Genomic DNA, 22,562 nt, shown 5'->3' on the forward strand with positions numbered 1-22,562 from the left:
TATCTGTCCATCTTTCTTTCTGAAACTGGCTGTGATTCCCCAAAAATGCAGGTTGGATTTCTCAACCCTCTTTCTGCCTTTCCTCTTTCAGCTGTTTAAACTGTTACGTTCGCAGTGACTCACTGATCTGAATTCAGGACATTCGACCACTTAGACAGGGTCACAACACCATTTCCTGCTTGTGCTCCAGATCGAACTCTTTACACCATTAGTTTGCCGTGCTGTTTGCAGGCGCTGTGGTGACACTTTGCAGCCATGCTGTTGCTTTCTTCATCTTTATGAACTGTACCCCACGGTTTTTGTCAGCCATTCATTTACCCTTTAAAAAGCTGACGGTTCTCTGCAAGCGTTGGTTCTCAAAGCATTCTCTATGACTCGTCCTCACTGGCATTTCCTCAGGGAAGTCCAGCGCTCCACAAGCGATGCTATCAAATGACTGTCTCTTTGAGGCTTGGTACAGTTTGGGACACTGACTTCCTTGGTACCGTCCTCCTCTTCCTCTGCATCCTTCTCAGTTCTGGCTCGAACTCATAAAAAAACATGTAGTGTCGTTTAGTTCTTGACTGTGATTCTCTTTCTTCTTGGTTTCTTGTAGTTCTTGTGCCAGAGATGGGATTTCTACAATGCTTGTTTGGCACTTTGTTAAAAATGGCTCTTTGTTGGGTTTCATGACATCTTGTTTCTCTGAAGGCTTGTGACTTGCTTACTACAGAATTCGTTTGATCAGTATTCTCAGGGTTTAAGGTCCCTAGAGTGTTGCCTTCCTCTTGAAACACTATGTTTTCATTTCTGTTTATGGATATGATAATAATTGGCAGCCACTTAACATGAGAAATACAAAAAAAAAAATAGCCTCGTGTTTTTTTTTTCCCCTACACAGTCTGTTGGAAATATGATTCCAAACAGATTCAGTAATTGTTCTTGCCATGACCTCTATGTTTGATTGAAATCCCCCTGATTTTTTGGTTTCTTTACCAAATTGAACGAATATACCATTCCTGGATTATCAGAGTTGCCCTAAAAAGTCACAAAGGCAGTGAGATAGGGGTCACATGGAGATTTAGCCTGGAGGTTAAACTAGTGGTGCCTGGGATCCTAATGAGCCATCCAGATAAACCACACTCGTTAAAGTTTTACCCAAAGCACTGAAGAGGCCTCTGTCTTTATCTAGACGGACAGGCGCACACACAGATTCAATGCACAAAGGGACGCTCCGGAAGCATGTGTTGCCAGAAAATGCAGTATAAAGATAATGGAGAAAAATGCAGAAGCAATCTGAGTACATGTGAAGCACTTGGTGGATGTGAAAGGGCAAAGCGTTTCTTTTTTTTGTGCCAGTAATTATTCCTTTCCTCTCCAGAGTTAAGTTTCCTGTCTGCACCATTAAAGACTTGTTCCATCACTTGACGGTTAGTGAAATGTATTTCAAAGCATTTTCTTTAGCAGTCTTTATGCACGCTGAGTGATATAATCTCATCTGGTATTAGTTTTACAGCTTGGTAAAACCGGGTGACTCGACACGAAAACTCTGCAGGGTTCCAAAAAACAATGAGCTCACGATCCAGCTTTTATCTGCGGGGCTTTCTGTTGGCTGCAGTCCCAGTAGGGCAGCAGTTTGAGATACTGGACACTTAGTTTTATCAGTGTGTTTGTAAGATGTGTTTGCTGTTTTCATCTCTGGATGGAGTGGATAAAGGTCCTGACATAGCACTAATCCCTAAAGGGAAATAACCTCAAGGTTTTGTTTTTCGATGAAGTCTGGGCTTGAACTTTTATAATGAAACTGAACTATTTTAAATCTCGACATTTGTGGATGAACTCTGTTTACATTGGTTAAATGGGTTTCATCTAAATCATGGGTGGTGATCAACTGTTGAAGTATGGCCCATGGTTAGATTTTTTTTTTACCAGACCAAACTAAGCAGATAATAAAGCAGATATATAAAATATAAGAAAATTGCTCATAGTTTGGTGACTCTTTGGTGATGCTCTGTTGCAGTTTATCCAAATGCATGGATTCACATAAATTATTCAGCTGAAGGAAACTTAGTGGACCAGAAACTAGCTGCAGCTTGTATTGCAGTGCCGTTAATCTGTATTTGTTTAATGTGCAAAGTATTCATATGTGGATTTGATCAAATAATGTGTTTTGTGGTGGTTTAATAAATGAAAATGTTTTTGTTTTGTGTGGAAATTTGGTTCATAGATGGCTTTATTTTAATACTAAGGCAGTGTTGGGGTTGTTAAACTGGAGCTCAGAATTGATTGGTTAAAAACAAAGCAATCCATGCACATCTTCGTCTTGGACTTTTCCAGGTTCTGAGTATAATATCCGCCTATTGAAAATGCTGCAAATCAGAAATGCATGCACACAACTGTTACCTTGTTTGCCAAACAAATACTGAGGTAAAAGATCAAAAATCTATCCACCAGTTTCAGGTTATTTTTAATTCTAGTTGATGTGGAAATTTTGCTGAAATCACTCGAAGCCCTGCACTTCCACAAGCTGTCCTTTTCAAGCCTCACATAAAAGCAAAAACCTTTTTGTTTTGCCCTGCGGGATCCCAGACTCAACACACACACACACACACACACACACACCTTGTCTGGAGCTTTCTATTTAAAAAAAAAAAAAATGTTAGCATGAATAACCAGTCTTCTGTCTGTGTCTGTATTTGTATTCATTTAGGACTTCAGGACCTTTTCTATCTAAATAATATTTTAGTATTTGGTTATTTAGGTTAAAAAAAGGAAGTGTGCCCCACCCCCCACCCCTCATTTACCCTCTTTTGGTTTTATTAGTGAAGTTACGGCTTGTGAAACTTGTTAAACGTCCTACAGTGTTTTTGCTTCCCCCTCTCCTCACACTGTTTCCATCAGCAGCATGATGCAATCCCACTTTACCTTTGGGAAAGCTGCCAAGGACAGTGTATTGACCCACAAAGCAATCCTAATCTGTCTATCCTAGAGCTGGTTTCATTTCTCTTCTGTCATCCCCCTGACCCATGACCTTCTTCATTTCAAGGGAACCTGGGAGAGCCAATGCATTGGTCCTTATAGCAAGAAATCTAACACCACATGGCTTCATGGCAGGTTCGGTCCAGGCTCTGTTAGTTTCTTTTGATTTAAGCTTACCACATCCAAGCACATGTCAGAACATGTTGAGGCAGGATGACGTCACCGATGGACACTACTATTCCCATGAGATAGGAGGTCTGCATGACTCTCCATGCCTACAAAACCTCTTTTCATCTTTGTTTCTCCAGTAACCCTTCTGCTGAGGGTCAGAGCTCCAGGCTGTGAGAGATCCATTTGAAGATGATTAAGTTTAGGTCTGAATTGTTTTTGACGTCTGGTAGTATTTCTTTATTAGTTCCCACATTCACATAGCATTAAGCTGCACTCTGAGGGTACTTTTCCCACAGTGTCAAACTTTATTTCTCAAGAGAAAGCAACCTTTTTGCACATATTTACACATGACTACCAGTTTAAGCCCACAAAACTTTGTAATCATTTTAATCTTTTCTACAATACAAGGTCTTATACGGTTGATTGATTGGTTTCAGGTCACCTATTTTATCTAAATGCCCAATAACACTTTTCACTGAGGGACTTGGGCATTAGTTATATGAAATGGGAAAAGTCCTATCTGTTTTTAGCTTTGTTTATGTAATGGAGGAGGGAAGGACACAGCAATGGGTGAAGTGAGAGAACACCAATGGGGGAAAAAAAGAGTCTCATGAAATATGCTGAGCAAAGTGTGGGAATGTTTACTCAAAGGCCCAGGATTGGGATTAAACTTCTAACGGCAAAGTGGAGGCTAGACGTTCATTTACGAACTGTAAAAGTACAAACTTAAACTGGAAATCATCCCGCTGGTGTGATTTTGTTCTTTCAACAATGTGGCAATGATGTGGTCACTGTGTTTTTGTATTAGTTTATTCTCTTCTGAATATACATGAGGAAGTAATAAGAAACGCAAAGTTCTTTTTTTGGGGGGGGGGGGTATAATCATCCAAACCACTTCTTCTCAGTTCAGAAAGGTCAGTATTTCTCTTCAATATTTGTGCGAGAGACGGATGACTAACTCTGTTTTTCTCTTCCTCCCCTACAGGGCCGACATGTCAAAACAGGACAGCTGGCGGCCATCAAGGTTATGGACGTCACAGAGGTAAAGTAATGCATTGCTCTGTTACAGCCTTCATCCGTAAAGAGAGCAGATTTCATGTTGGTTAGATCTAAAGTAGTCTTGGATACAAGTGTGACCTCTGTTCAGATTGGTTTTGGTGTTGAGTTACAACAGCAGTGGGAACAATTCATTCTATAAAGAAGGAAGTATCAAAAGACTGCTACCTTTTTCAATATCATGGTAAAAGCTTTGGTTTAAGTTACATAGACCATCATTATTTCGACCTTGTAGTTAGCCCATGAGTGTTTCCAATCGATCCATCCATTCATCCATCTTTCTTGAGAGGCTGGAATCCCCATGGATGGTAAATCAGGCCATCACATCACACCAATCCCACATCTTCACACCTAATGTATAGAGCACTTTAGTGTAGCCAGTTGACCTACAGACATGTGAAAAGACCAGAAGACCATGTGAAATCACACACACACACAGTAACCAAAGCTCAGGTTATGTCCACATGAATACAGATTAAATTGAAAAAGCATATTTTTATTTACATTCTGGCCTTCCATCCACACAGACAGGTTTTTTTGTCCAGTGAGCTTTTTAAAAAGGCTTCAGGCTCAGAATGGAACCAGGGATCCTGGAACTGTGAGGCAGCTACACTTAAGATGACAGTGAATGTAATTGTGCATACTAACTTGAAGATGTACACAGTAGGTTGGTCCCAAATCGCATATTATGTACTATTTTATGCCATTTTTCATTTGAATTTTGGGTGTTCAGTAAATTCAGACTGTGTGGGCTTTTTTTTGTTTTGTTTTCCCAATTTGGTATTTTTATGACATGTTTTGTTCCCTCTCCAGAATCATGACAGCCCACTTGTCCACTATAAAATCTGTCTTAGTATATAGAGATCTTCAATTGTGACTTTATATAGACTCGAAAAGTGTACTCGGGTTCAAAATATCCATCGACCTGCCTTTCAGAATAAATGGTAAACACCAGAGCAAGCGTAGGGTGTGCACCTAACATTCGTCACCTGATTAACAAGCCACCTGTTACAGGAAACAGTTGAGCAACGGTGTGATATGATTCAGCTCACTGCCAAGGACATAAACAAGGAGCGTCTTAGGCAAGTTCTAACACCTTAAAAAACTGGTCTCACGGTCTTCTCGCTCTCAGGGTTTAAGCCAATGTTTTTGCCTCGCAGTAAAAACAAAACAGCTTTCAGAAGAAACCAGATCATGATGTGTTGAATGTAGATTTAGACTCAAAATTGACATAGCTTTGAGATCGATTTTGTCTATTCAGACGATCCAAAGTGTTCGTGTTCAGACCGGACAGATTGCTTCATAGCCACATAAGTCCAATGTAAAGAAAGATCTGGAAACAACTACATGTATCTGGTCTTCCTTTAGTTCTTCTAATTCGTATACTGTTTTTATAGGAAATATTTTCAGTCACTAATTTCCCTTTAAACTGAATCTGTGCCACATGGGAACAGCGAGGGAGGCTGGGTAATTGGACCCGAGATAACATTCCTCCTCATTTGCCTGAACACAGACCACCAAAAAAAAAAAAAAAATTGGCAAGGCACCAGAAATACTGATTACTAAACCTACAGCCACTCCTAATGCCAGCTAGAAAAAGAAACAGCTTTTTGTTCAGCGCTTTGGCCGGAACATTCAAATTGGCTGTGATTTGGTGCTTTGGATAGCAGTGAGATTGTAAGCTCCAGGATGTAAGTCTGGATCTGCTGAGGCTGAGAGTGTGGACTCTTAATAGGGTCTGCGTGGGTGGGCATACCCCCCTTAACACTCAGCTACTACCCTGTGTGTAGGTGTGTGCGCCACCACATTTTCAAGGGGTATTCCTTCCCCAAACCTCCCACAGACTCTGCAGGAAACACGGCCTGTTGCACAATTAAAGGGTTTCATAGTGCATGTAGTATGTGGCAAGTATGGACTACTAGCAATATGACTGAAATTTTTGTCATGATAAAGTGCCATAACGCTATAGCCAAATGTTTGTGGACACCTCACCATATGTGCTTGTTAAAAATCCCATTGCTGTTATAATAAGCTCCACTCTTCTGGGAAGGCTTTCCACTAGATGATGGAGTGTGGCTGTGGGGATCTGTCTTTATTCAGCTACAAGAGCATTGGTAAGATCAGACACTGAGGTTGGGTGAGGAGATCTAGGGTGCGGTCAGTGTTTCAGTCCTCTCTAAAGTGTTCAAGGTGGTCAAGGTTCAGTGCAGGACACTCAAGTTTTCGCTCCAGCCTTCTCGAATCATGTCTTCATGCAGCTCGCTTTGTGCACAGGGGCGTCGTCATGCTGGAATCAGGTTTGAGCCTCTCTGTTCAAGTGAAGGGAAACTAATGCTACAACCTACAGAGACAACCAGTACAATTGTGTGCTTCAAACCTTATGGCAAGGTCACGTCCTCATAAATTTGTGTGTAGCGTTCTTAAAATTTTCATTTGTTTTTATACCAAACTTGGCCTTTACATACCAAGCTGGATCCAAATGATTTACGCACAGGAGCAATGTAGCATTCTTGAAAAATTATCCTGGAGATCATGTTTGTATCCTGTGAGACAGAGGGTTTGTGTTGATTTCTGTATAATAAGACTCGCACACATGCACTTATTTGGCCAAAGGGCAACATGATGATCTAATGTAGACACTGTAAATAGTCAGCATTTTCATAACAATTGCAGAATCAGATTGGATGTTTTGTGCTGAAGCTTGTACAGATTTTAAAAGACTTCTTCCTCTTTTTACTGCTGTAATCTAGTTTTGTAATGTTGTCTTAGCAAACCTGTCATGTTGTACAAAACATGACCAGTGTGTGAAGAAAACTAATATATAAATACACACACACACACCCACACACATATATCTCGTGTATCATAGAATCAGGTCACATCACCAACCACTACGGCAAAGATTTGTTGTTTGGATGGTGCCCTAATGATTCCAGTTGTTTTAGGATGCAGTGTGTAAGAGTTCATTGTTTAATAATGCGGGGAAAAGCAATTAAAGTGCACAGCTTGATTAGGAACACTGCTAATGAAAAAACCTTTTAATGATCTGATCGTCCTTTTAATCAGAATTGAGTTTCTTTTTGTTTCCCATTTTTGACTTTACGCTCTGAACGATGACATGTCCGAATGTGAACTTGATTAAATTTGAGATTTTAAGAATCTAATGACTTTGAGGAATTACAAGCTTCAAGGACTTTTGCATGGATTTTTCTTACTGGGAGGTGTGAAACTTCCCAGTTCACACTTCTTTTTCCAAAATAATATACAATTGAAGTCACTACTGATTGTTTAAAGTTGAGAAGTCAGACAAAGTCAAGCAGTTTTGTGTTTATTTTTTAAATAAATACCCTTTGGCCTACATCAGATGCCTGCCTAGTTGTCAAAGCAGACACAATCGTCTACTCTTGTTCCAAGATCAGCTTTATTTGCTCTGATCTGGGGGTCGGCAGCGGAAGCCAGCATGTTTTAGCACAGTCATGAGTTGGCTCCGTGTGTGTCTGTTCATCAGTGTCAGGTGATGGCTGTAATGTGACCCGTCAGAGAAGGATAATCAAGACAGCCTGAGGAAGTGTGTGTCAGTGTGAGAAAGAAAGGGGAACCTCTGTTGAACGATGATGTCACCCCAATGGACAAAACGATTGTGTGCACACACACTGCTCAGTCTGCTGGCAATAATGAGGAAAAACTTCACTGTTAGAACTTTGCTCTACATTTTAATCTCCTGTATGCGTTTTCTTTTAATATGTTAGTTTATTTATTGGGAGCGGGTTTCTTTAAGGTATTCCCGGACCAATCAAAACATTCTGGAAAATTTCCATTAGTACTGTAATGGGAGATAATGCATGGAAATGGTCCAATTTCTTGGAAATGTTAATAAAAGTTTAGGTTAGGCTATTTAAGCTTTTTTTTTTGTATTGGATTCTTCCTGATTATCTCTCAGATTTAGTCTTCCCACCAGTCAGGTGTCCCCTATCATGCGACAGTCACCAAACCAGAGAGGGTGAAATCTAACACATGCTTTTCTGCCAAGACATGTGAACTCAGCCAACCACATGTTTTCTCAACTGCTATTCGTACTGCCTCAGATGGGAGAAAGGAAGAAAATGCTGTCTACACTTTCCCACATGCGAGCTCACAGATGCCAGCGATTGGCTTTTAAAAGAGAGATGGAGAGACCGAGAGATTGGCTAGCACCCAGATCCTGAATGTGACCTCATCGAAACATAAACATGTGAAATCTCCTTATGATGAGGTCAACCTTTTTTTCTGTTGGGACCCTCTCAGGAGCTTATATAGAAATTGTTTTGAAACTAGTCATTTTTACATTTCTCTGAAGCTTTTTAGATTTTTTTTAGCCCTTCATATCTATCCAACGATCTCTATATATTTGTTCTACATATTTGGTTCACGTAAATAAGTGTAGCGTGAAACCAAACCAAGCAGCAAACAAACCAAATGCATCTGATTTCAAACATTACAGAGGGATTACTAGTTGCAAAACATTTCTCTGTTCTCGCCAACAACGGAGGACTTTTTGTTGGTTTCATAGTGAATTTCAGCAGTGTGTTGTTTGTGTAACGTGCATAACGATCAGAGTTTCTGAGTTTGGAGTTTCTTTGCAGTCAACCAGACTAGCAGAAGCGAAAAGGAGGCTATTTGATTGCATTAGACAGAAAAACCTTTGTGCTAGCATGCCTCATCCACGCTGCACATGACTCACGGAGGAACAGTGTGTTTTGAATTAGCCTTAATGAGTGGCGGAGCAGTCGAGAACTCCACTGCAGTCAACTGCATTTTTCACTCAGTAATGGCAGCAGATAATTGTGTGGATCTTCTGTCTCCGTCCGGGTGAACGGACACAGCGTATCATCTCTGAAGGTCTGCCAGCTGTTTTTTTCCAAGCACTCAACGGGTTTTTTTTTTCTTTCCAAGGTCAGAACGTGTTTTGTCCGTCGTCCAAAGTTTTCAGAGTAAAACATCGTACCTTGGCAAATAAAGCAATCCTGCTTATTTACTTTCCTCACAGTGTTCATTAGGAGATTCTTGGCGGTCGTTCATCTATACCACTTTGAAAAATGACTGAACGCCAGCGCAGCAAAACCACGCTAATCAATTACTCTTAATTTTATTAGCCATGATTAAGCGGATTGCGCGCTTTTCTTTTTATGTCTCTGTAATAAAAGTGCCGTTTTGAGGATTAGAGGAAGGCAGCCAATTACGCACATTTCAAAGAACGTTCTTCGTACACATTGGTTAGCTCTGGAGGAAAAAAAAAAATCTCATTATGTGAATCCATCTGTCACAGGCCGAATCGCATAAGACCCCATCAGTGCCAGCGTAAATAGAATTAGCACGAACTGTGTCTGTTCTAATTATCTCAGGCTTATCTCCATCTCTCCTTTTACTGTGATTTTAGGATGAAGAGGAGGAGATTAAACTGGAGATCAACATGCTAAAGAAATATTCGCACCACAGAAACATTGCCACATACTACGGAGCATTCATTAAGAAGAGTCCCCCGGGACATGATGATCAGCTTTGGGTGAGTATTTCTACGTTAGTTAACAAAGAAAACAATAAACATTGGCACGTTTGTTTATAATTTGTGGGAGGAGTCTCCAGCATCATCAGCACTTTGTAACATTCAGTAGGTTTTCCTCTATAGGAAAGTCTTCAAAACGTAACTTAATTAGATTTCTTGGTAATAAGCTGCGTTTTATTTCCAAAGAGACTTATTAATTTTGAATTTGGTTTGATTATACGCGATAACAGAGACTGATCAGTTTAATGGATGTCTCACAATGTTTCAAATTAAATTGAACCATTAACACACTAAAAAATTAATACAGAATTGTAATATTTGGCTGTGGTATGAGGGAGAGAAATCACTCTCAAACCACTTCATCAAAGATTAGTTTCCTGTAATTCCCGTTCTTACTTACTGTAGGATGTGCTGGCTTAGTGTTGAAGGTGTTTGACTACTGATCAGAAGGTTGTGAGTTCGAATCCCGGGTCCACCAAACTGCCACAGCGGGGCCCATGAGCAAAGCCGTTAACCCTCAGTTGTATAAAATGAAATAAATTGCAAGTCACTCTGGATAAGGGCGTCTGCCAAACACCAGAAATGTAAATGTACTGTATCTCCTTGTAGCTGGTGATGGAATTCTGTGGAGCTGGCTCAATCACAGACCTGGTGAAGAACACCAAGAATGGCCTGAAGGAAGACTGGATCGCCTACATATCACGAGAGATCCTCAGAGTGAGCAGATTTATTTATTTTTTCCCTTTCTCAGGGTTCTGACCAATGAAACTCTGTATAAACACAAAGGTATAAGAAGCCGGAATAGGGCTGTGCAGGTATAGCACAAGACTGTAACACACAAGACGATATATACTTCGATACTAGAAGCAAGACCATATCCTGTCCAGAAAATAAGAGCAAAAGGAGATAGAGGTAGTGCTTTTGTAGCGATAATTGAGTTTAATTATAAATCTGGTGTGATTATTGCACATTATATCCTGACTGCATGACGCACACAGACATTGTACTACACCTAATTCTTACTGCTGTGGGTTTTAGTTCTTTTCAGTATTCAGTGTATATATCTGTAGGTTTTTCACCTTTTTTATTCTTTCTTATCTGTCTAAATGTCAGCTTATATTTTTAAACATTAGGTTTTATTTTCATTTTGGTCCAAAACGGCCTAAGATAAGGCCTTAGAGCCTAATTTGAATACATCCAAGTTTTTAATGTATTAGATGTCACACACTGCCATCTAATCAATCCTGGAGATCTAGAGAGGGATAAGTTATCAGAATCAGGTTTATTGGCCAAGTATGTACCAGCTGTTGTTGGCCCTCAAAAGTACAGATGTAAAATAACTACACTATACATTTAATCTCCAAACGGTGCCATACAGAAAATAATTAAAGTCCATAATATACAGATTGTGAGGTTATAAATGTATATAAAGTGCGTATAGAGTACACAGTCGTGCAGCAATAGTGTGTGATTTTAATTCAGAAATCCATGTAAACATGTATATATATTTAAGCGGTTGACCATTAACATTTGAACCGACTTTCTTGTATTTGTGCATTAAATCTGCCAGTTAGGACTGAGTTCCTTCATGTGTGTACTCATTGTCATTATCAATGTTCAGGGTCTGGCCCATCTGCATGCGCACCACGTGATCCACCGTGACATCAAAGGCCAAAACGTCCTGCTAACCGAAAACGCTGAGGTCAAACTTGGTAAGTGAATAAAATCAATACGGTAATTGTGTGTAATTAAAGTACACAAATCATTTGCTGCTAATTCCAGCATCTGCTTCATCTTGTTTCTCTCTGATCTTCTCCAGTTGATTTCGGTGTGAGTGCCCAATTGGATCGGACAGTCGGCAGGAGGAACACTTTTATCGGCACGCCTTACTGGATGGCACCCGAGGTCATTGCCTGCGATGAGAACCCTGACGCTACTTACGACTACAGAGTGCGTTTACTTTTCAGGAATACATGAGATTATTAGCTCAGTATTGGGCTTTATTGGAAAGTGATGTCCTTTTTAGTGAAGTGTATTTTGTTCTGAGGTCAATGTGATTTATTGTGAAGGAAAAACCTAAAAGCATTAATCATGTCTGTTCATGCAGAGTGACCTGTGGTCCTGCGGAATCACTGCTATCGAAATGGCCGAGGGAGCTCCACGTAAGTAAACCTTACTTATGCACTTTATGTCCTATATAGTCATGTGTTCATGTGCTGACAAGGGTGGACAACTCGTAAATGCCGGAAAAGGCTAAAAAGTGCTTATAAAAAGCTAGTTAATTGGTTAAGCACATTGATTGATGATAAGGGCAACAAATAAAGGATGTATTCTAACAAAGTTTCTAAATTGGCACATTGTGTTTATGCATTAGGCAAAAAGTCAACAAGTCATCGATTTGCTGTTGTGTTCTGTCTGTATTGCACGGAAAATATTTTTTGTCTGGTTAAGGTCTTTATGTTTAACTATTAGGTGGCTGCATGTAGAAATATCTTATATTTTCAAAATAAGAAATATTAGCTTGCACAGCAATACAATAATTAGTCCATTAGTTTCCTTTAATCAGCTGATGTAATTGAAAGCAAGCAGGTTGCGTTATAGTCACTGCGCTACAACATTAGGCTGTACCACGGTGAAGTTTATACACACATCAAGGTGTACTTTGTGAAAGTCATTAAGGACAGTTTTTTATTTCCTGTTTGTTTGGAACGTCTTCACCAGGTACCTATGAATACTAAACTGATGTAGACACTAAAGCTACTTTTCCCGGGTGCCGGGTTACTGAGGTTTCCTCTTCTGGAGGATATGTGGGTGCTACTGTTTAACTTGTGGTTGTCAGAGGGAGTTTGTAAAAATGAGCTTCCCTTCCCTTTTCCTTCCCAGCTCTCTGTGACATGCATCCAATGCGAGCTCTTTTCCTCATCCCAAGAAATCCACCTCCTCGGCTCAAGTCCAAAAAATGGTAAGATTCTTGAGCAGTTGCGCCTTTTTATGTACGCATGAGCTCATCAGTTATAGTGAAGCTTATTGTTTGTAAACTTTGTTGCTTTAAATCAGTGTCCTTACATAACACCCAGCCATGTAAGTCCTCTACTACTTGGTTCCGAAGTCCGAAGGCCTTTTAGAATGGCAGGAATGTGGTGATTGGTTTCCACTACTATGAGTGCATTATCCTTAAATGTTAATAGGGTGGCTATGAAAGCTGAAACACATGCCAAAAGGAACATTTGGTGAAAGTCACCCTGTACTTTATAATTTTTAATGAACCTGAATATAGTGTCTACTATTGAGACAAGCTACAAGGTCTGTTTTTCAGATAATGATGAATCTTTTACTTGAAGTGAAAGGTTTCTTTATTGGAGAATTCCTAAGACTTGATGCAAGAGCAGAGCTAATATACATCCTGCCCATAATGATTCTGTCTCATTAACAACCTGGCAACTATAGCCGAGCGTACGCGAATGGAGTAAATCAGAACAAAGGTCTTTCCTTGTGCCTCTTCTAACCTTGTCTTGGCTGATCTCAGTTCTCACACATGTGATCTCACAATTTCCATGATACAACCCTCAGAAAATCTTGCTCCTCTGTCTCCAGCAATAAAATTCCAATCTGGGATACTGAAGCAAGTTTTTGCCAGTTTCAGAGCTGACCTCTTTCTTTCACTCAGGGACACTTCCACATCACAGCTCTTTATTGTAAACTTCCTAAATTTCGGCGTCTAGACGAGTGGCTCGTGAAAAGACAAGTTACTTCTCCTTTTATCTGATGGGAAATTATGAAGTGACATTTTTCCATCAACAGGTCTAAGAAGTTTATCAATTTTATCGAGAACTGTTTGGTGAAGAATTATACCCAGCGGCCGCCCACCGATCAGCTCCTGAAACATCCGTTCATCAGAGACCAGCCGAACGAGAGGCAGGTCCGCATCCAGCTCAAGGACCACATCGATCACACACGCAAGAAGAGGGGCGAGAAAGGTCCGGCTCCATCTTTTATGCCTGTTTATTGTTTTCTCATGAATATAAAGGTCCTTGATGATGTATTCTTATAGTACTTAACTATAGTATTGTCACATTCAAAATTAAATTATTCAATGATGATTGAATTACATGTACCACTGTCCTGCAGATGAGACAGAGTATGACTGGAGTCTAAGTGAAGATGAAGATGATGAGGCTCCAGAGCAGGAAGGAGAACCCAGGTACTGTAATATATTTATATTTTTCCAGTGACTGAGTGTTTATTTTCCTCTCTCCGTTTCTCGTTATGGAGCCCCTCATGCTCAGATGGCTTAAATCCCTTAAACAGATCAGTGCTAAGTCAAGGCCACCAGCATTTGGTCATTTGTTTACACCACACAGTGTATGCTTTAATCTCAACATGTTTGTGGAGAGGTGGAATATTAGCATTAGCCAGGGTATTCTTTGAGTCAAGGCCAAAAATTTCCATTTTGTTCTCCCGAAGTACCCAAAGTGCTATGTTGGGCAGAAAGCCAACACTGTTCCTCACCCTAAGAACACAGTCTTTTCGCTGAAACATGGTGGTGGTAGCATCATGATGTTTGATTGAACCATTAAGCAAAGTCTGTCGTGTGTTTTAATGTCCTATTTTATAATATGATGGCAGTAATATAAAAGAAATCAGTTCTAAAAACTAGATATATTAGTATTATAATATTTCATTACTTTGGTGTTAAAAATGGACTGTTGTTATAGTGATGAGACTGACAGATGTGAGAGAGTTACCTCCAGGTCTGGCTATTAGGCCAGCTAGAGTATAGGGGATTTTTTTAGCATGTGATCTTGTTGTCCAGCTGCTCTTATAATTCCCATCCCTTCTACCACTTAAAAAAAGTAGCATAGTGAAGCTAATTAAACAAATCACCTGCCAACCAGGTGATTGTAGTGTCTTTACTCTGTCATTCCTCACAGCTCTATAGTGAACGTACCTGGCGAGTCGACGCTGCGGCGAGACTTCATCCGGCTGCAGCAGGAAAACAAGGAGCGCTCAGAGGCCCTGAAGAGACAACAGCTCCTTCAAGAGCAGCAGCTCCGCGAGCAGGAGGAGTACAAGCGCCAACTGTTGGCCGAGCGCCAGAAACGCATCGAGCAGCAGAAAGAGCAGAGAAGACGCCTGGAGGAGGTGAGGGGGGTGAAGCATCTGTGTATGTATTGCTTTAGAGAACTGATTAACGCAGCGAGTGTCTGGGTCAGTTTCAGCTCAGAGCGCAGTTCAAATTCTGCTCGTCACTTTTATCAATGAAAATCTCAGCCCGTGATCATGTATGGGGAATACACACCCCAGACTGTATTTCAGACAGATTAGAATCTGCTAAGAAATACAGAGTTGATCCACAAAAGTTCTGGAACCATGATTAACCTCTACTTAAGTGACGGAGAAGAAAAGGATCCAAAACATACAAGCTCAGCGGTCAAGCACGGTGGAGTTAGTCTCACGGCATGGACTTGCAATGGCTGCTTCTGGAACAGAGTCGCTAATCTTTATCGATGATGTAACGCATGATTTTTGCAGTACAGCGAAATCAGAAGTCTACAGAAACATCCTGTCTGCCAAGTTAGAGAGAAATGCATCCAATCTAATTGGCGGGGATTTCATCATGCAACAAGACAAGGATCCAAAACACGCTGCCAACACAGCAAAGCACTTCATCAGAGGGAAAAGTGGAAGGTTTTAGACTGGCCAAGTCAATCATCAGACCTTAACTCAATTAAGCAGGTTTTCACCTCCTGTAGAGGAGACTGAAGGGAGAAACCCAACAAAACAAACAAAGTTGAGAGCACAGCACTCTGGGTCATCAGCCTGATGCAGTTATTATAAGCAAGGGATTTGCAAACAGATAAAAATGGAGTGGCCTCCATTCAAAAGTGCTTTGTTCCAAGTCTATATCTAGATGTAAATATGGGGAAATGAAAGATGACATTTTGATCCATTGTGTAATATTCATCTTTTGATCGCAAACCCAAAAACAATGGACCTTGCCGTTCCAATACAGAGAGGACAGTCAGAAATTCCCTGTCATTTTGTTGCCAGCTATTGTGTTTACATGGCAAACTTGTCAAATCACGTTACTATAATTGAGTTTAAGCTTGGCCTTTAAAAGTAGGTTATAGAGAGACAGGAGATTAGGAAGGCCATTTTCTCTCATTATTTATTTATTTTATATAAAAAAAAAAACACTCGGATAAATTTCTAGCTAAAATGGCAAAAACTTAAATCGTGTATGTCTTGGTGTTCAAATAAAAAACAATCTGCTTGCACGGTTTGGAGTGTTTCTGCACACACGATGCACTCACTGTTGCCCTCTCCTGGTGTGTTACAGCAACAACGGCGTGAGCGAGAGTTGAGAAGGCAGCAGGAGCGTGAGCAGAGGCGACGGGAGCAGGAGGAAAAGAGGAGAATAGAGGAGATGGAGCGCCGGCGCAAAGAGGAGGACGAGCGCAGGAGGGCAGAAGAAGAGAAAAGACGGAATGATCGCGAACAGGTAACTGAAAAAGAGGCCTCTGGTCTTAGAATTCCTTAGATAACAGAATTTTTTTCATGGATGATGCTAATTTTAGGAATTCTAGGATGCCATATTTTATAATATAAAATGCGTCAGAGCTGTACTGAAAACATTGAACAAAAATGTGTCGAATATGTCCGATACAGTCAAGCTCTATTTAAAAGTAATTTATTTGAAGAAAAGAAAAGATTTTAATACATTTATTTTAATAAAACTACATCATAATTTTTTGGCACCTGGATCTATTCCTCTGTTCAGCGCCCACTTTGCCAGCATAATACCGATTCTTCAGTTGAAACTCAACGAGACTGGAGAATTCGGAGCAGTGAATCAGACCGTTCCTCACAATCTTGCCTCAAGTGTCGTACATCATCTCCTCTTCAGATCACCTCACAGATTTTCAGTATTCTTTAGGTCAAAGGATTGAGATGGTCAAGTCACAAGCCTGGATCGATTTTGTTTGGGTTTTTGGATGCATGCTTTATATAATTATCTTCGGAAAGATTCAACCATGACCCAGTTGCAGTTTCTTGGCAGAAGCCGAGAGACTTTTATTTTTTAAAACCTGGTACAGTTTCCTTTTTTGGGTTAATAGGTTTTTTTTTTTCTGGATAGCCATCCTTTTTTTATGCCTATTCAACCTATTTTGTTTGTCAAACCCTGCTGACTGTAGAACCCAGTTCCAGTTAAAGTTTCAGTAGTCTCTTATGAGCTCCAGGTGCTTACATCAGTGGTTAGATGAAAGAAAAGACTTTCTTCTGGCATGCCTTCCCAATGCTTTGCGGTCATGGAAGTGGTGCGTAATTGTAGATTTGGAGACTTGATTGAGGCTAAGGATGATTGCAAAATGAAAAAGTTTGCTTCTCTAAACAGCCTCCTCACTTCGCACCCTCGTCCAGACGTGTTCATGACCACACAGATTAATTATCTTCTTAGATATTTTCCTAGCAGTGGTTGTCTATATAGTTTATTCAATACCTTGTCTGTTTCTATAAACGTCACCTATTTTTGTCTTATTTTCTTTAATACAAAAGGTCATGGGTGGAGATATTCTCTAATACAGGAGTCAAACCGGGGAATGTAAAACAATTAACTGTAAAAGAAATTCAGTCTAGTCTATGAACATAAACACATGATTTAAATAATCAATAATAACACAGCTGTGTATTTTTTCCGAAAGGTTTTCACACTGGAATGGCCCAGTAGACATTATTTAAAGTCTTATGAATTAAAGAAGAGAGAGAGAAATATCAGCGAGAATCAAGGGGAAGGTGTACAGGACAGTGGTGAGACCGGCCATGCTGTATGGTTTAGAGACAGAGTGACTGAGGAAGAGACAGGAGTCAGAGCTGGAGGTAGCAGAGCTGAAGATGTTGAGGTTCTCTTTGGGAGTGACACGGTTGGACAGGATTAGGAACGAGTACATCAGAGGGACGGCTCATGTTGGACAAAGTTAGGGAGGACAGATTAAGATGGTTTGGACATGTTCAGACGAGGGAGAGTGAGTATATTGGTCGGAGAATGTTGGACATGGAGCTGCCAGGCAGGAGACAAAGAGGAAGGCCAAAGAGGAGGTATATGGATGTAATAAATAAGGATATGAAGCTTGAGGATGCAGAAGATAGGGATAGGTGGAGAGATGATTCGCTGTGGCGACCCCTGAAGGGAAAAACCGAAAGAAGATGAATTAAAGAAGAGAAATAGAGCAGAAACTACAAGAACTTAAAATGTGTTGCTCTTCCACAACTGTAAAAAGAGACAAAAAGTTTATTTACTTTATCGACACCACTGTGAGAACCGCTCCTTTAATTTTCTCCATGGTGTGGAATGAATAAGGGAATTTGGCCTGTGTCTCCCCTTATATTTATATTCTAGGGAAAAAAGGGAGTCATGACAGGGAGGTAAACAAGAACATTCTTCTGGTTGTATTTTAGTCATAAGGATTTCAAAGGATGCACACACACGTCTATTATTTTTGAACACACTTGGAAGGCATTTTGAAACTAACCCCAAGTCTAACCTTGACACGTGTGATTGACAGGAATATATCCGCCGTCAGCTGGAAGAGGAGCAGAGGCATCTCGAGATCCTTCAGCAGCAGCTGCTTCACGAGCAGGCCATGTTACTGGTACGATCTCTGCTCTTTCCTTCTCGTGTTTACGTCTCTTTCTAAAGTCAAGTCTGTTTAGTTTATCCTGGAACTGATTGTTATTTCTGGCCTGTCCTGTTAAGCTAAAATGGGATGATTTGAGATTTCACGAGATGAAAGATTCACTAATGTTTTTAATGGTGTTGTGTATCTCGTTCAGTATACCATCTGCTCCCTGAGGGAGAAGGTTCACTCCGTCCAGACATATATTTATATAAGCGCAGTCTCATGACACGGCCACAGGAAATACCCAGCAGGAAGAGCAGGGGATTTCCTACTATTCCCCTCTCTCCTGTGGTTAGGCCAGAGTCATTGTTCTTGTCTTTGCAGGGAGCTGTTTATGTTGTAAACAGCCTTCACAGTGTCTCATGGGGAGAAAGTGGAAATGAGTTAATATGGGACTGCCACAAACAAACTCAAATGCCCCTCTCTCTCTTTCTCTCTCTCTCTTTCTCTCTCTCTCTCTCTGGGTTTTCCTTTTTGACCCTTTTCTTCCCATTTCCATCCATCGTACACATCAGTGAATAAACAAATACAGTTTTTATTTTATAGTTACTGGTATGTAAGGTGACATTGTGTGGCGTTTGGGTGTAAGGTTTCTGTCTGATATAAGTTTTCATTTTAGGGACCAGTGTTACAAAAATAGTCAGAACTACATAAAGACATTTAATCACTTTTAGTCTTTTAGATTGGTAGTGTCTAGGACCACATGCTCTAGAGTAGGGGTTCTCAAACTGTTTAAAGTCAGTTACGTCTTTACTTGTAAAACTTGAATAATAATCAGAAATAGAAAAATAAATAAATTCAAAGACCATCACTAGGATTTTTTTTTTTTTTTTACAAATCATTTTCATTCTGCACATTATATAAATGTGTGAAATAATATTTTTGTCTTGGCATAATAAGAGTTTGTCTGTGTAAGCTTTAGAGAACCCTCTTTGAGAACTATGGCTCTAGAGCACACTAGTGCAGTATTTGCATAAGCTACAGAATGATGATTGAATCTTACAATGATGATAGAATGATGATTGAATCTTACAGACCATACTGGGTATAATTGTTCAAATACATGTAATGAGTTAACCGTCATGGAAATGTCCTCAATAATTGTGGAGCTTTTTCATGGAGCTACGCTCTGTGCTCAGGAGTTCAAATGGCGGGAGCTGGAGGAGCAGCGGAAGGCGGAGCGGCTGCAGCGGCAGCTCCAGCAGGAACAGGCCTACCTGCTCTCCCTGCAGCACGGGCCCAAACAGCGCACTTCCTCCCTCACGGCCCAGCCCGACTGGGCAAAACTACCCCAAGCTCGCCCTTTAGATGGCCCCGATCCCCCAGTTTACTCGAACGCAGACGAGTGTGCGCCAAAGGCTGACAGTCCCTGTCAGACCAGCAGCGACCAAAACACAGAGCAGAATAATGATGTAGATGGGAATGAAGCACTTACTGATGAGTGCAGGGAACAGACTGAGAGCGTGTCAGTGGACTCGAGCCCTTTAGTCACACAGCCAGTGGGTGAGACAGACAGGACTGACGAACCCCTCGTCCGGTCAACTCCAACCGGTGGCCCGGTGTCTGAAGCCCAGCCAGTCGGAGAGGTGAAAAGCCATCCTGTTGGTCCACCCACTGTTGCCTGCTGCTACTCTGGCTTCTCGAGCTAACCTTGGCTCAGTTTTGCATGTAAAGAACATTTTAACTAAATGGCAGTCAGGTACAAGTGTGCTGGTGGGAGCAGTGGAAATTTGGTTTTCTTTGGATACTGATTTCGCATATATATTAGAATCATTATGTTCTATTTATCCACCACATCACATTTTGCATCATTATTAATATTACTGTGGTCATCCCACATTCCGTCTCCACTGACAACGTGACCATTTACAACATAATACACTGGATTGTCTGTATTTTACCAAATCCTCATAGACATGAATTACGCTTCAAGAACATCAACATAGATTTTGCATTTTGGAAGATGAGCTCTAATTTCATCAGTAAATAAGTGCTATGTATTTAGTCAAAACCTTTTAGTAATCTGACCACCTCTTTTAATTAATTACATTTAATTACCTCATTTAATTAATTAAATTTAATTACCTCATTTAATTAATCTACTGTCACTAAGTTCTGTTTCAATTCAGATTTTATTTATTTATTTATTTTTCAACAAAATAAGTCATTTAATATTCTGTCCTGGCTTTGGAGCCAGTCTGGACACCGTGTCAGTGGGAAACACTCTGCATCAGTTACATAGTTCTTTACAAAAATTGGATTATATCTTTTTTCACCCAGAAAGAAAACCATATCACTGACCACCATAGTCATTAACTAGAATGTAAAAACTACATCCTTGCTCCTTTTAAGCCTTGTCTTGCTTTCTTGTGTCAACTAAACCAACATTTATACAGTCCAGTTGAAGGACGTATAATAGAGCTGTGTTTAAATAATGTTTTTTAAAGATGACCACAATGGTTATAGATAAATATTAGTTATTGTAGTCAGTTTGATCCCAGATATAGAAATGCTTCATTTTTTTCCCCCTTTTGTGTGTTTTGCATGTCATGGTTTGGCTTTGATTCTGCTCTTTAGGAAAAAGAGTCTTTGATTGTCTTAATATTTAGATAATGTGAGTGAAAAATAAATAAATAATGAGCATGAAACTCATGCTGGCTTGATTATAAGCCAGAGCGGCAATGTCCTAACACAGTTTTGTCCGTTTCATTCATCTCTTACTTCAGCTTGCTGAGTTGTTACCCAGGCACCAGCATGCAAGTTTCCTGCCTTGGAGTAATTGTCGGTTCACTTTGAGATGTCCGTCATGTCCGCCAGTTAATTGTTAATCTCCTGGTGTCCTGTGTCCTTTGTGGCAGGCTGATGAAAGATACCGTAAGAACCATCAAGGCTCGCCTCAGACAGCTCCACCCAAGCAGCCGCCGGTACCTCCCCGTTCATCTGAGCCCTATTCTAACGGGAACACCTCATCCGAGTCCTCAAGCATGCACAAGCCCATGGAACCACAGGTAATGCCGGACATGTCCTTAGCTTTCCCGCCTCTCACATGACGCACTGTATTTTGCTATGCCAATGTCTGTATGATGCCAGATGACTTTATACACAGTGTGGTCATCAAGGGGAATGTCCTTTTTGTCCCCTCCCCATTTTGTCCCATATTTTGTGTTCTTGGCTGTATTCACGCCTGTCCGTCTCACTGTGCCTGTGCTCTTTTGTCCCCCTCACGAACCCCCCCTCCCCACACTCCCTCTCCTTCTGTTCTTTCCCCTTCCGCAAGGTCCAGTGGTCTCACCTGGCCGCTCTAAAAAACAACGCATCCGCTCCCCCCGTGTCCCGTTCCCATTCGTTCAGCGATCCAGTTCCTAGTTTTGCACATCTCCATCTGCGCTCGCAGGAGCCACACCACCCAGCGCACCCTGCACACCCCGCACGCTCCGAGCATCCACACCCTCTGTCCCATTCACAGTCTCGGAGCCACGAGACACCCGAAACATCCCACAATGACGAGGTTCCACCAAAGGTAAGAGCAGGATCCAGATGTTTTCCTGCTCAAAGTGAGATGCTTGTAAACCTGAGGAGGAAAAAAAAACAACACAATAATTAAAACTAGGCAGGTCCTGATAATCATGATAATGATGCAGTATTACCATACTTCACTTTGATGCTTAAATAAATTAATATAACTCTTACTATTGCTAAATAAAATGAATTAAATCACACATAATATATGATTCCTGGCCATGTCACATAGTCGAGGTAAAATATTAAACAGGAGTGTAAAAGATAACACCGCTAATAGAATCAACACTGTGGATGCATATTTTTTATTTCTGTTTTTTAGCCCCAGATGAACAACCTCATGCAGCTTCTCTCTAATAGACTGAGCTACACTGGCTTAGAAATTGTCTGGTGCTGATGAAATGCTTTGAGAGTCCACATTAAGGCAGTTTAATTCCACCAAGCTAGCATCCTCTATTACAGAGGCTCTGATTAATATCCAAACCCTGTACAAGCTTTATTTGCCAGCAGTGACGGTAGAATAGGGGAGATCATGTACGTTTGTTTTAAAGCATGTGTATAATAAAAAGTTGCTGATATTATATGCAGATATAGGAACGTTAGATTTACTAAAAGAAAGCACAGGATTAATCGCGTCA

The 22,562-nt window shown here is 40.6% G+C and overlaps 1 protein-coding gene across 7 annotated transcripts in view; it reads left to right on the forward strand.

The window, feature by feature from the left end:
• Positions 1-22,562, forward strand: part of LOC131346651 (mitogen-activated protein kinase kinase kinase kinase 4-like) — a 51,422-nt gene that overhangs the window by 22,085 nt on the left and 6,775 nt on the right. For 2 of the 7 annotated variants that reach the window (XM_058380196.1, XM_058380198.1), the window contains exons 3-17: positions 4,115-4,171; positions 9,602-9,727; positions 10,337-10,444; positions 11,349-11,439; positions 11,547-11,677; positions 11,835-11,889; positions 12,611-12,689; positions 13,529-13,704; positions 13,856-13,928; positions 14,659-14,869; positions 16,068-16,229; positions 18,292-18,378; positions 19,545-19,991; positions 21,264-21,413; positions 21,683-21,925. In XM_058380196.1, coding sequence (XP_058236179.1) covers positions 4,115-4,171; positions 9,602-9,727; positions 10,337-10,444; positions 11,349-11,439; positions 11,547-11,677; positions 11,835-11,889; positions 12,611-12,689; positions 13,529-13,704; positions 13,856-13,928; positions 14,659-14,869; positions 16,068-16,229; positions 18,292-18,378; positions 19,545-19,991; positions 21,264-21,413; positions 21,683-21,925 — 2,196 coding nt within the window. The remainder of the gene's footprint in view (positions 1-4,114; positions 4,172-9,601; positions 9,728-10,336; positions 10,445-11,348; positions 11,440-11,546; positions 11,678-11,834; positions 11,890-12,610; positions 12,690-13,528; positions 13,705-13,855; positions 13,929-14,658; positions 14,870-16,067; positions 16,230-18,291; positions 18,379-19,544; positions 19,992-21,263; positions 21,414-21,682; positions 21,926-22,562) is intronic. The other 5 variants (XM_058380199.1, XM_058380202.1, XM_058380201.1 and 2 more) reach the window with 3 other exon arrangements.

This window comes from Hemibagrus wyckioides, linkage group LG26 (assembly GCF_019097595.1).
Source record: "Hemibagrus wyckioides isolate EC202008001 linkage group LG26, SWU_Hwy_1.0, whole genome shotgun sequence".
NCBI lineage: Eukaryota > Metazoa > Chordata > Actinopteri > Siluriformes > Bagridae > Hemibagrus > Hemibagrus wyckioides.